Here is a 13,348-nt window from a genome sequence, read left to right as displayed (position 1 = left end):
ATGGGGCTGGGGTTGACCCATAGGGGCATGAAATAGGGGGCAATGGAAGACCTTCAAGACCATTGAGGTGTTGGGGGTCAACAAGGAACTATGGGCTGGGCTGGGGTTGACCCATAGGGGCATGAAATAGGGGCAATGGAAGACCTTCAAGACCATTGAGGTGTTGGGGGTCAACAAGGGACTATGGGGCTGGGGTTGACCCACAGGGCCAGGGTTGACCCATAGGGCCATGGAACGGGTAGCAACGAAAGACCTTCAAGTCGCCGAAGCCTTGAGGCTCAACAAGGCGCTATGGGGCTGGGCTTGACCCCTAGGACCACGGCACGACTTGAACCCCCCCAAAGCCCCGCTGTGGGTCTCTATGGGGCGGGATTCACCTGCACCACGTCCCCACAGGAGGCGGCCAAGAGCCCGCGTTGGCTGAAGTCGAGGTGCGCGGCGCCCAACGGCAGCACCAGCTCGTGGAGCGCCTTATAGGTGCGTAGGTCGAAGAGGCGGAGCTTGCGGTCCAACCCGGCCGAGGCCATGTATCTGTGGGGCACGCACCCCATAGAGATCACCCCATAGAGGTCACCCCCATAGCCCCCCATAGGAGACACAAGGAACGGCCCCCAACGCTTACGGGGGGGTCCCAAGGGGGTTTGGGGGGTCACAAAGGGGTTTGGGGGGGGGTCCAAAGGGGTTTGGGGGGTCTTAAAGGGGGTTTGGGGGGTCACAAAGGGGTTTGGGGGGGGGTCCTAAGGGGTTTGGGGGGGTCTTAAAGGGGTTTGGGGGGGTCCAAAGGGGTTTGGGGGGGTCCAAAGGGGTTGGGGGGGTCCTAAGGGGTTTGGGGGGGTCCAAGAGGGGTTTGGGGGGTCCTAAGGGGGTTTGGGGGGGTCCAAAGGGGGTTTGGGGGGGTCACAAAGGGGTTTGGGGGGTCCTGAAGGGGCTTGTGGGGGTTCAAAGATGGTTTGGGGGGTCTCAAAGGGGTTTGGGGGGGTCCTAAAGGGGTTTCAGGGGGTTTAAAGGGGTTTCAGGGGGTCACAAAGGGGTTTGGGGGGGGTCACAAAGGGGGTTTGGGAGGGTCTTAAATGGGTTTGGGGGGTCTTAAAGGGGTTTGGGGGGAACACAAAGGGGTTTGGGGAGGGACAGAAAGGGGTTTGGGGGGGTCCAAAGGGGGTTTTGGGGGGGACACAAAGGGGTTTGGGGGGGGTCCTAAAGGGGTGTGTGGGGGTTCTAAAGGGGCTTGGGGGGGGTCCAAGAGGGGTTTGGGGGATCCTAAGGGGGTTTGGGGGGGTCCTAAGGGGGTTTGGAGGGGCACAAAGGGGTTTAGGGGGGTCCAAAGGGGGTTTGGGGAGGAACACAAAGGGGTTTGGGGGGGTCCTAAAGGGGTTTGGGGGGGTCCTGAAGGGGTTTGGGGGGGTCCTGAAGGGGCTTGGGGGGGGTTCAAAGATAGTTGGGGGTGTCTCAAAGGGGGCTTGGGGGTGTCCAAGAGGGGTTTGGGGGGGCACAAAGGGGTTTGGGGGGGTCCCAAAGGGGTTTGGGGGGGTCCCAAAGGGGGTTTGGGGGGGCTTAAGGGGTTCGTCCCCCCCCCACCGTTGCCGTGTCCCAGGTGCACGACGGCGTTGGCCGGGTTCTGCCCCATGGCCGCGGGGCGCCCGGCGCGGGTGCTGAGCGCCGCCACCTCCGTGCCCAGCGAGACGTCCACGTAGTGCAGGGAGCCCCGCGCGCTCTGCGGGAGACAGCGACGGGAGCAAAGTGAGACCGAAACGGGGCAAAAACGGCTGAAAGCGAGCAAAAAACGGCCCAAAACGGCACAAAATGAGACAAAACGGTGCAAAATGAGACAAAAACGGTGCAAAATGAGACAAAACGGCTGAAATTGAGCAAAAAACGGCCCAAAACGGCTCAAAATGAGACAAAACGGTGCAAAATGAGACAAAAACGGTGCAAAATGAGACAAAACGGCTGAAACCGAGCAAAAAACGGCCCAAAACGGCTGAAACCGAGCAAAAAACGGCCCAAAACGGCACAAAATGAGACAAAACGGCTGAAACCGAGCAAAAAACGGCCCAAAACGGCACAAAATGAGACAAAACGGCTGAAACCGAGCAAAAAACGGCCCAAAACGGCTCAAAATGAGACAAAACGGCTCAAAATGAGACAAAAACGGTGCAAAATGAGACAAAACGGCACAAAATGAGACGAAACGGCACAAAACGGCCCAAAATGAGACAAAAACGGCGCAAAATGAGACAAAACGGCACAAAATGAGACAAAACGGCCCAAAATGAGACAAAACGGCCCAAAATGAGACAAAACGGCCCAAAATGAGACAAAACGGCCCAAAACGGCACAAAATGAGACAAAACGGCCCCAAATGAGACAAAAACGGCGCAAAATGAGACAAAACGGCACAAAATGAGACGAAACGGCACAAAACGGCCCAAAATGAGACAAAAACGGCGCAAAATTAGACAAAACGGCCCCAAAATGAGACAAAAACGGCACAAAATGAGACGAAACGGCCCAAAACGGCTCAAAATGAGACAAAAACGGTGTAAAATGAGACAAAACGGCACAAAATGAGACAAAACGGCCCAAAACGGCCCAAAATGAGACAAAAACGGCACAAAATGAGACAAAACGGCCCAAAATGAGACAAAACGGCCCAAAACGGCACAAAATGAGACAAAACGGCCCAAAATGAGACAAAAACGGCGCAAAATGAGACAAAACGGCACAAAATGAGACGAAACGGCACAAAACGGCCCAAAATGAGACAAAAACGGCGCAAAATTAGACAAAACGGCCCCAAAATGAGACAAAAACGGCACAAAATGAGACGAAACGGCCCAAAACGGCTCAAAATGAGACAAAAACGGTGTAAAATGAGACAAAACGGCACAAAATGAGACAAAACGGCCCAAAACGGCCCAAAATGAGACAAAAACGGCACAAAATGAGACAAAACGGCACAAAATGAGACAAAACGGCCCAAAATGAGACAAAAACGGCACAAAATGAGACAAAACGGCCCCAAAATGGCCCAAAATGAGACAAAACGGCTGAAATCGAGCAAAAAACGGCCCAAAACGGCACAAAATGAGACAAAAACGGCCCAAAATGAGACAAAATGGCACAAAATGAGACAAAACGGCCCAAAATGAGACAAAACGGCTGAAATTGAGCAAAAAACGGCCCAAAACGGCACAAAATGAGACAAAAACGGCCCAAAATGAGACAAAACGGCCCAAAATGAGACAAAACGGCTGAAATTGAGCAAAAAACGGCCCAAAACGGCCCAAAATGAGACAAAACGACTGAAATTGAGCAAAAAACGGCCCAAAACGGCCAAAACCAGCCCCAAACCGGCCCCAAATGAGCCAAAAACGGCCCAAATAGACTCAAAACGGCCCAGAACAAGACAAAACAGCTGAAATTGAGCCAAAAATGGCTGAAAGTGAGCCAAAAACGGCTGAAATTGACCCAAAACCGGCACAAAATGATAAAAAATGAGCCAAAACCAGACCAAATTAAGGCAAAAAACGGCTGAAATTGAGCCAAAAACGGCGCAAAATGAGCCAAAATTGAGCCCAAAACGGCCGAAATTGAGCCGAAACTGGCCCAAAATGAGCCAAAACCAACCGAAATAGACCCCCCCATCCCCCACCTTTCTCCCCCCATCCCCCCCCTTTCTCCCCCCCATCCCCCACCTTTCTCCCCCCATCCCCCCCCTTTCTCCCCCCCATCCCCCACCTTTCTCCCCCCATCCCCCCCCTTTCTCCCCCCACCCCCTCCCACCCCCCACCTTTCTCTCCCCCATCCCCCCCCTTTTCTTCCCCCATCCCCCCCTTTCTCCCCCCCATCCCCCCCCTTTCTCCTTTCTGCCCCCATCTCCCCCCATCCCCCCCCTTTCTCCCCCCACCCCCTCCCACCCCCCACCTTTCTCTCCCTCATCCCCCTTTTCTCCCCCCATCCCCCCTTCCCCCCATCCCCCACCCTTTCTCCCCCCCACCCCCTCCCATCCCCCCTTCCCCCCATCCCCCCCTTGCTCCCATCCCCCCATCCCCCCCTCCTCCCCCCATCCCCCCCTTCTCCCCCCACCCCCTCCCATCCCCCCTTTCTCCCCCCACCCCCTCCCATCCCCCACCTCCTCCCCCATCCCCCCTTTCTCCCCCCATCCCCGTCCTTCTGCCCCTTTCTCTTCCGCTTTTCCCCCCATCCCCCACCTTTCTCCCCCCAACCCCCTCCCATCCCCCCCTTTTCTCCCCCTCCCCCCCCCCCGCCCCTCCCCCCCCCGCACCGCCGTTGCCAGCAGGAAGTGGTGGGGCAGGAAGCGCATGCGCAGGGGGCGGGGGCAGCCCTTGAGGACGCTCAGCTCCAATCCGAGGCCGTCGTAGACGTGGAGCCAATGGCGGTGGGCGACGGCCACGAGGGACTCGGAGTGAAGCCACCTGGGGGTGTGGGGCAGCTGTGGGGCACAGGGACTTGTGGGGCACAGGGACTTGTGGGGCAGGTGTGGGACACGGGTACTTGTGGGGCAGCTATGGGACACGGGTACTTGTGGGGCAGCTGTGGGGCACAGGGACTTGTGGGGCACAGGGACTTGTGGGGCAGGTGTGGGACACGGGTACTTGTGGGGCAGCTATGGGGCATTGGTACTTATGGGGCAGGTGTGGGGCACGGGTACTTGTGGGGCAGCTGTGGGGCACGGGTACTTATGGGGCACAGGGACTTGTGGGGCAGCTATGGGACACAGGTACTTGTGGGGCACAGGGACTTGTGGGGCAGCTATGGGGCACGGGTACTTGTGGGGCACAGGGACTTGTGGGGCACAGGGACTTGTGGGGCAGGTGTGGGACACGGGTACTTGTGGGGCAGCTGTGGGGCACGGGTACTTATGGGGCACAGGGACTTGTGGGGCAGCTATGGGACACAGGTACTTGTGGGGCACAGGGACTTGTGGGGCAGCTATGGGGCACGGGTACTTGTGGGGCACAGGCACTTATGGGGCAGCTATGGGACACGGGTACTTGTGGGGCACAGGGACTTGTGGGGCAGGTGTGGGGCACGGGTACTTGTGGGGCACAGGGACTTGTGGGGCAGCTATGGGACACGGGTACTTGTGGGGCACAGGCACTTATGGGGCAGCTATGGGGCACGGGTACTTATGGGGCAGCTGTGGGGCAGCGGTACTTATGGGGCACAGATACTTATGGGGCACGGGTACTTGTGGGGCAGCTATGGGGCACAGGTACTTATGGGGCACAGATACTTATGGGGCACGGGTACTTATGGGGCAGCTATGGGGCATGGGTACTTGTGGGGCACAGGGACTTGTGGGGCAGCTATGGGGCACAGGTACTTATGGGGCAGGTGTGGGGCACGGGTACTTGTGGGGCAGCTATGGGGCACAGGTACTTATGGGGCAGGTGTGGAGCACGGGTACTTGTGGGGCAGCTATAGGGCACAGGTACTTATGGGGCAGGTGTGGGGCATGGGTACTTGTGGGGCACAGGGACTTGTGGGGCAGCTATGGGGCACGGGTACTTGTGGGGCAGCTATGGGGCATGAGTACTTGTGGGGCACAGGGACTTGTGGGGCAGCTATGGGGCACGGGTACTTGGAGGGCAGCTGTGGGGCATTAGTACTTATGGGTCACAGGTACTTGTAGGGCAGCTGTGGGGCATGGGTACTTGTGAGGCACGGGTACTTATGGGACAGCTGTGGGGCGCAGGTACTTATGGGGCATTAGTACTTATGGGGCACAGATACTTGTGGGGCAGCTATGGGGCACGGGTATTTATGGGGCACAGACACTTATGGGGCAGCTATGGGGCACAGGTACTTATAGGGCAGATGTGGGGCACGGGTACTTGTGGGGCATGGGTACTTATGGGGCAGCTATGGGACACGGGTACTTGTGGAGCAGCTGTGGGGCACGGGTACTTGTGGGGCACTGGTACTTATGGGGCACGGGTACTTATGGGGCACAGGTACTTGTGGGGCAGCTATGGAGCACAGGTACTTGGAGGGCAGCTGTGGGGCATGGGTACTTATGGGGCACAGGTACTTATGGGACAACTATAGGGCGTGGGTACTTATGGGGCACAGGTACTTATGGGGCATTGGTACTTATGGGGCAGCTGTGAGGCATGGCTACTTATGGGGCACAGGTACTTCTGGGGCAGCTAGGGGGCACAGGTACTTGTGGGGCACAGGTATAGCATATGGGGTTATTATGGGATGTGGGGTTATGGGCCATAGGGTTATTATGGACTGCGCACTATGGGGCTGTTCTGCGCTATGGGGCTGCTCCATGCTATGGGGCTGCTCCGCGCTATGGGGCTGTTCCGCGCTATGGGGCTGTTCTGGGCTGCGCGCTATGGGGCTGCTCCGTGCTATGGGGCTGCTCCACGCTATGGGGCTGTTGTGCGCTATGGGGCTGCTCCGCGCTATGGGGCTGTTCCTCGCTATGGGGCCGCTCCGCGCTATGGGGCTGTTGCACGCTATGGGGCTGTTCCTCGCTATGGGGCCGTTGTGCGCTATGGGGCTGTTCCTCGCTATGGGGCTGCTCCGCGCTATGGGGCTGCTCCGCGCTATGGGGCCGCTCCGCGCTATGGGGCTGTTGCACGCTATGGGGCTGTTCCTCGCTATGGGGCCGCTCCGCGCTATGGGGCCGCTCCGCGCTATGGGGCTGTTCCTCGCTATGGGGCTGCTCCGCGCTATGGGGCCGTTCCTCGCTATGGGGCCGCTCCGCGCTATGGGGCCGTTGCACGCTATGGGGCCGCTCCGCGCTATGGGGCTGTTGCACGCTATGGGGCCGTTGCACGCTATGGGGCTGTTGCACGCTATGGGGCCGCTCCGCGCTATGGGGCTGTTCCTCGCTATGGGGCTGCTCCGCGCTATGGGGCTGTTCCTCGCTATGGGGCTGTTGCACGCTATGGGGCTGTTCCTCGCTATGGGGCTGTTCCTCGCTATGGGGCCGCTTCGCGCTATGGGGCTGTTCCTCGCTATGGGGCCGCTTCGCGCTATGGGGCTGTTCCTCGCTATGGGGCTGTTCCTCGCTATGGGGCTGTTCCTCGCTATGGGGCCGCTTCGCGCTATGGGGCTGTTCCTCGCTATGGGGCTGTTCCTCGCTATGGGGCTGCTCCGCGCTATGGGGCTGTTCCTCGCTATGGGGCCGCTCCGCGCTATGGGGCTGTTCCTCGCTATGGGGCCGCTCCGCGCTATGGGGCCGCTCCGCGCTATGGGGCCGCTCCGCGCTATGGGGCTGTTCCTCGCTATGGGGCTGCTCCGCGCTATGGGGCTGTTCCTCGCTATGGGGCCGCTCCGCGCTATGGGGCCGTTGCACGCTATGGGGCCGCTCCGCGCTATGGGGCTGTTGCACGCTATGGGGCCGTTGCACGCTATGGGGCTGTTGCACGCTATGGGGCCGCTCCGCGCTATGGGGCTGTTCCTCGCTATGGGGCTGCTCCGCGCTATGGGGCTGTTCCTCGCTATGGGGCTGTTGCACGCTATGGGGCTGTTCCTCGCTATGGGGCTGTTCCTCGCTATGGGGCCGCTTCGCGCTATGGGGCTGTTCCTCGCTATGGGGCCGCTTCGCGCTATGGGGCTGTTCCTCGCTATGGGGCTGTTCCTCGCTATGGGGCTGTTCCTCGCTATGGGGCCGCTACGCGCTATGGGGCTGTTCCTCGCTATGGGGCTGTTCCTCGCTATGGGGCTGCTCCGCGCTATGGGGCTGTTCCTCGCTATGGGGCCGCTCCGCGCGGGGCTGTTCCTCGCTATGGGGCCGCTCCGCGCTATGGGGCCGCTCCGCGCTATGGGGCCGCTCCGCGCTATGGGGCTGTTCCTCGCTATGGGGCCGCTCCGCGCTATGGGGCCGTTGCACGCTATGGGGCCGCTCCGCGCTATGGGGCCGCTCCGCGCTATGGGGCTGTTCCTCGCTATGGGGCCGCTCCGCGCTATGGGGCTGTTCCTCGCTATGGGGCCGCTCCGCGCTATGGGGCTGTTGCACGCTATGGGGCCGTTCCTCGCTATGGGGCCGCTCCGCGCTATGGGGCCGTTGCGCGCTATGGGGCTGTTCCTCGCTATGGGGCCGCTCCGCGCTATGGGGCTGTTCCTCGCTATGGGGCTGCTCCGCGCTATGGGGCCGTTCCTCGCTATGGGGCCGCTCCGCGCTATGGGGCCGTTGCACGCTATGGGGCCGCTCCGCGCTATGGGGCTGTTGCACGCTATGGGGCTGCTCCGCGCTATGGGGCCGTTCCTCGCTATGGGGCTGTTCCTCGCTATGGGGCCGCTCCGCGCTATGGGGCCGTTGCACGCTATGGGGCTGTTCCTCGCTATGGGGCCGCTCCGCGCTATGGGGCCGCTCCGCGCTATGGGGCTGTTCCTCGCTATGGGGCTGCTCCTCGCTATGGGGCCGCTCCGCGCTATGGGGCCGTTGCACGCTATGGGGCTGTTCCTCGCTATGGGGCCGCTCCGCGCTATGGGGCTGCTCCGCGCTATGGGGCTGTTCCTCGCTATGGGGCTGCTCCGCGCTATGGGGCTGTTCCTCGCTATGGGGCTGTTGCACGCTATGGGGCCGCTCCGCGCTATGGGGCTGTTCCTCGCTATGGGGCCGCTCCGCGCTATGGGGCCGCTCCGCGCTATGGGGCTGTTCCTCGCTATGGGGCTGCTCCTCGCTATGGGGCCGCTCCGCGCTATGGGGCCGTTGCACGCTATGGGGCTGTTCCTCGCTATGGGGCCGCTCCGCGCTATGGGGCCGCTCCGCGCTATGGGGCTGTTCCTCGCTATGGGGCTGCTCCGCGCTATGGGGCTGTTCCTCGCTATGGGGCCGCTCCGCGCTATGGGGCTGTTCCTCGCTATGGGGCTGCTCCGCGCTATGGGGCCGTTCCTCGCTATGGGGCCGCTCCGCGCTATGGGGCCGTTGCACGCTATGGGGCCGCTCCGCGCTATGGGGCTGTTCCTCGCTATGGGGCCGCTCCGCGCTATGGGGCTGTTCCTCGCTATGGGGCCGCTCCGCGCTATGGGGCTGTTCCTCGCTATGGGGCTGTTGCACGCTATGGGGCTGTTGCACGCTATGGGGCTGTTCCTCGCTATGGGGCCGCTCCGCGCTATGGGGCTGTTGCACGCTATGGGGCTGTTCCTCGCTATGGGGCTGTTCCTCGCTATGGGGCCGCTCCGCGCTATGGGGCTGTTCCTCGCTATGGGGCTGTTGCACGCTATGGGGCTGTTCCTCGCTATGGGGCCGCTCCGCGCTATGGGGCTGTTCCTCGCTATGGGGCCGTTGCACGCTATGGGGCTGTTGCACGCTATGGGGCCGCTCCGCGCTATGGGGCTGTTCCTCGCTATGGGGCTGCTCCGCGCTATGGGGCTGTTCCTCGCTATGGGGCCGCTCCGCGCTATGGGGCCGCTCCGCGCTATGGGGCTGTTCCTCGCTATGGGGCTGTTGCACGCTATGGGGCTGTTCCTCGCTATGGGGCTGTTCCTCGCTATGGGGCTGTTCCTCGCTATGGGGCTGTTCCTCGCTATGGGGCCGCTCCGCGCTATGGGGCCGCTCCGCGCTATGGGGCTGTTCCTCGCTATGGGGCCGCTCCGCGCTATGGGGCTGTTCCTCGCTATGGGGCCGCTCCGCGCTATGGGGCTGTTCCTCGCTATGGGGCTGTTGCACGCTATGGGGCTGTTGCACGCTATGGGGCTGTTCCTCGCTATGGGGCCGCTCCGCGCTATGGGGCTGTTGCACGCTATGGGGCTGTTCCTCGCTATGGGGCTGTTCCTCGCTATGGGGCCGCTCCGCGCTATGGGGCTGTTCCTCGCTATGGGGCTGTTGCACGCTATGGGGCTGTTCCTCGCTATGGGGCCGCTCCGCGCTATGGGGCTGTTCCTCGCTATGGGGCCGTTGCACGCTATGGGGCTGTTGCACGCTATGGGGCCGCTCCGCGCTATGGGGCTGTTCCTCGCTATGGGGCTGCTCCGCGCTATGGGGCTGTTCCTCGCTATGGGGCCGCTCCGCGCTATGGGGCCGCTCCGCGCTATGGGGCTGTTCCTCGCTATGGGGCTGTTGCACGCTATGGGGCTGTTCCTCGCTATGGGGCTGTTCCTCGCTATGGGGCTGTTCCTCGCTATGGGGCTGTTCCTCGCTATGGGGCCGCTCCGCGCTATGGGGCCGCTCCGCGCTATGGGGCTGTTCCTCGCTATGGGGCTGTTCCTCGCTATGGGGCCGCTCCGCGCTATGGGGCGCAGGGGGCACTCACACCACGTCGTTGATGGGCTCCATGACGTTGATCTCGCAGCGCAGCTCCTTGCTCTGCCAATCCAGAGCCGCCACGTGCCCACGGCGGCCCCCCAAGAGCAGGTGTCTGTGGGGCGATGTGGGGCGATGGGGGGCAATGGGGGGCAATGGGGTAATGGGGGGCAATGGGGTAATGGGGGGCAATGGGGGGCAATGGGGGGCAATGGGGGGCAATGGGGGGCAATGGGGTAATGGGGGGCAATGGGGTAATGGGGCAATGGGGGGCAATGGAGGAAACAGTGGAGGTGTCAGTGGGGGGTGTCTGTGGGGTGTCTATGGGGGGGCTATGGGGGGGTCCATGGGGTCTATGGGGGGGCTATGGGGTGTCCATGGGGTGTCTATGGGGTGTCCATGGGGTGTCTATGGGGTGTCCATGGGGTGTCTATGGGGTGTCCATGGGGTGTCTATGGGGTGTCCATGGGGTGTCTATGGGGCGTCCATGGGGTGTCTATGGGGTGTCCATGGGGTGTCTATGGGGTGTCCATGGGGTGTCTATGGGGTGTCCATGGGGTGTCTATGGGGTGTCTATGGGGTGTCCATGGGGTGCCCATGGGGTGTCCATGGGGTGTCTATAGGGTGTCTATAGGGTGTCTATGGAGTGCCCATGGGGTGTCTATGGGGTGCCCATGGGGTGTCTATAGGGTGTCTATGGGGCGCCCATGGGTTGTCCATAGAGTGTCTATAGGGTATCTATGGTGTGTCTATGGGGTATCTATGGGGTGTCCATGGGGTGTCTATAGAGTATCTATGGGGCGCCCATGGGTCGTCCATAGGGTATCTATGGTGTGTCTATGGGGCGCCTATGGGGTATCTATGGGGTGTCCATGGGGTGTCTATGGGGCGCCTATGGGGTATCTATGGGGTGTCCATGGGGTGTCTACAGGGCATCTATGGGGTGTTTATGGGGTATCCATGGGGTGCCTATGGGGTATCTACAGGGCATCTATGGGGTGTTCATGGGGTATCTATGAGGTGGCTATGGGATGTCCACGGGGTGGCTATGGGGTGCCCATGGGGTGTCTATGGGGTGTCTATAGGGTGTCTATGAGGTGTCTATAGAGTGCCTATGGGGTGTCTATGAGATGTCTATGGGGTGCCTATGGGGTATCTATGCGGTGTCTATGGGGTGTCTATGGGGTATCTATGCGGTGTCTATGGGGCGTCTATGGGGTGTCTATGGGGTGTCTATGAGGCGTCCATGGGGTGTCTATGGGGTGTCCATGGGGTATCTATGGGGTGTCTATGGGGTGCCCATGGGGTGTCCATGGGGTGTCCATGGGGTGTCTATGGGCTGTCTATGGGGTGTCCATGGGGTGCCTATGGGGTGCTTATGGGGTATCCATGGGGTGCCTATGGGGTATCTATACAGCATCTATAGGGTGTTTATGGGGTATCTATGGGGTGGCTATGGGATGTCCACAGGGTGGCTATGGGGTGCCCATGGGGTGCCTATAGGGTATCTATAGGGTGTCTATGGGGTGGCTATAGGGTGTCCATAGGGTGTCTATGTGGTGTCCGTGGGGTATCTATGGTATGTCTATGGGGTGCCTATGGGGTGTCTATGGGGTGTCTATGGGGTGTCTATGGGGTGTCTATGGGGTGTCTATGGGGTGTCTATGGGGTGGCTATGGGGTATTTATGGGGTGTCTATGGGGTATCTATGGGGTGTCTATGGGGTGCCTATGGGGTGTCTATGGGGTGTCTATGAGGCGTCTATGGGGTGTCTATGGGGTATCTATGGGGTGTCTATGGGGTGTCTATGAGGTGTTTATGGGGTGTCTATGGGGTGTCTATGGGGTGTCTATGAGGTGTCTATGGGGTGCCCATGGGGTGTCTATGGGGTGTCTATGGGGTGCCTATGGGGTGTCTATGGGGCGTCTATGGGGCGCTCACCTCCCATTGCGGGTGTAATCCAGGCGGTAGGGCCCGAACTGCTCCAAGCGGAGCTCGAAGTGCTGTGGGGCAGAGGGGGGAGCCCCCCATGGCACACGTGCCCCATATGTGGCCTCATGGGTCCCCACTGACCCCATTGCCCCCCACATTCCCATGATCCCATTAAACCCCATGACCCCATTGCCCATTACCATTACCCCCATTGACCCCATTACTCCCTTGCCCCCCATTACCCCCTTGCCCCCTTGACCCTTGCCCCCCACTGCCCCATTGCCCCCCATTCCCCCATTGCCCCCCTTGCCCCCATTCCCCCCTTGCCCCCATTTCCCCCCATTGCCCCCATTTGGCCCCCCTTGCCCCCCATTGCCCCCCATTGCCCCATTGCCCCCATTACCCCCCTTGCCCCATTGCCCCATTGCCCCCATTGCCCCATTGCCCCCTGCCCCATTGCCCCCATTGCCCCCCCCCATTCCCCCCCCCCATTACCCCATTGCCCCATTGCCCCCCATTGCCCCCATTGCCCCCCATTACCCCATTGCCCCCATTACCCCATTCCCCCCATTACCCCCATTCCCCCCATTACCCCCCCCCATTGCCCCCCTATTACCCCATTCCCCATTCCCCACTGCCCCCCATTCCTTCCTTCATTGCCCCATTGCCCCTCATTGCCCCATTGCCCACCTTGGCAGCGTTGGCGATGTCCACGGCCCCCACGATGTCCCCCTGGGTGATGGTGCAGGTGTCCTGGCCGGGGTCGGGCTCCAGGAACCTGGGGGCAATGGGATAGGGGCCTGGGGTAGGGCTCAATGGTCAATGAGGGCTCCATGGGGCTCAATGGGCTCAATGGGGCTAATGGGCACAGTGGGCTCAATGGGGATCAATGGGTTCAATGGGGTCAATGGGGTTCAGTGGGGCTTAATGGGCTCAATGGGCTCAGTGGGTCTCAAGGGGACTGAATGGGCTCAATGGGGCTCTGTGGGGCTCTATGGGCTCAATGGGGCTCAATGAGGCTCAGTGGGGGCTCAATGGGGCTCCAATGGGCTCAATGGGAGCTCAATGGGAGTCAATGAGGCTCAATGGGGACAATGGGGTTCAATGGGGTCAATGGGGCTCAATGGGGCTCAGTGGGGCTCAATGGGGCTCAATGGGCTCAATGGGGCTCAATGGGGCTCAGTGGGG

At 61.0% G+C, this 13,348-nt stretch overlaps 2 protein-coding genes and 1 long non-coding RNA gene across 3 annotated transcripts; 2 read left to right on the top strand and 1 right to left on the bottom strand.

Annotated features, from left to right (window-relative positions):
• Window positions 1-6,310: 6,310 nt before the first annotated feature.
• Window positions 6,311-6,992, top strand: LOC130611885 (LWamide neuropeptides-like; the record flags this gene model as incomplete). The annotated part of the gene is given in 4 exon segments (XM_057433097.1): window positions 6,311-6,412; window positions 6,414-6,482; window positions 6,485-6,556; window positions 6,558-6,992. Coding segments are annotated over 4 exon segments (678 nt in total), but the record flags the coding sequence as incomplete, so codon positions are not given.
• An 810-nt stretch (window positions 6,993-7,802) lies between these two features.
• Window positions 7,803-8,447, top strand: LOC130611884 (LWamide neuropeptides-like; the record flags this gene model as incomplete). The annotated part of the gene is given in 3 exon segments (XM_057433096.1): window positions 7,803-7,957; window positions 7,996-8,104; window positions 8,106-8,447. Coding segments are annotated over 3 exon segments (606 nt in total), but the record flags the coding sequence as incomplete, so codon positions are not given.
• Window positions 8,448-10,272: 1,825 nt separating this feature from the next.
• LOC130611883 (uncharacterized) lies at window positions 10,273-12,945 on the bottom strand. The gene is made up of 3 exons (XR_008975341.1): window positions 12,851-12,945; window positions 12,170-12,231; window positions 10,273-10,343 (listed from the first exon to the last, which is right to left on the bottom strand). It is a non-coding gene; the product is annotated as an uncharacterized LOC130611883 (long non-coding RNA).
• Between the last annotated feature and the right edge of the window lie 403 nt (window positions 12,946-13,348).

This window comes from Pezoporus wallicus, unplaced genomic scaffold (assembly GCF_028554395.1).
Source record: "Pezoporus wallicus isolate ANWC-B61680 ecotype Strahan unplaced genomic scaffold, APGP_CSIRO_Pwel_v1 contig_10277, whole genome shotgun sequence".
NCBI lineage: Eukaryota > Metazoa > Chordata > Aves > Psittaciformes > Psittacidae > Pezoporus > Pezoporus wallicus.
The sequence above is the reverse complement of the archived record's forward strand: the minus strand, read 5'-3'. Positions and strand labels throughout refer to the sequence as shown.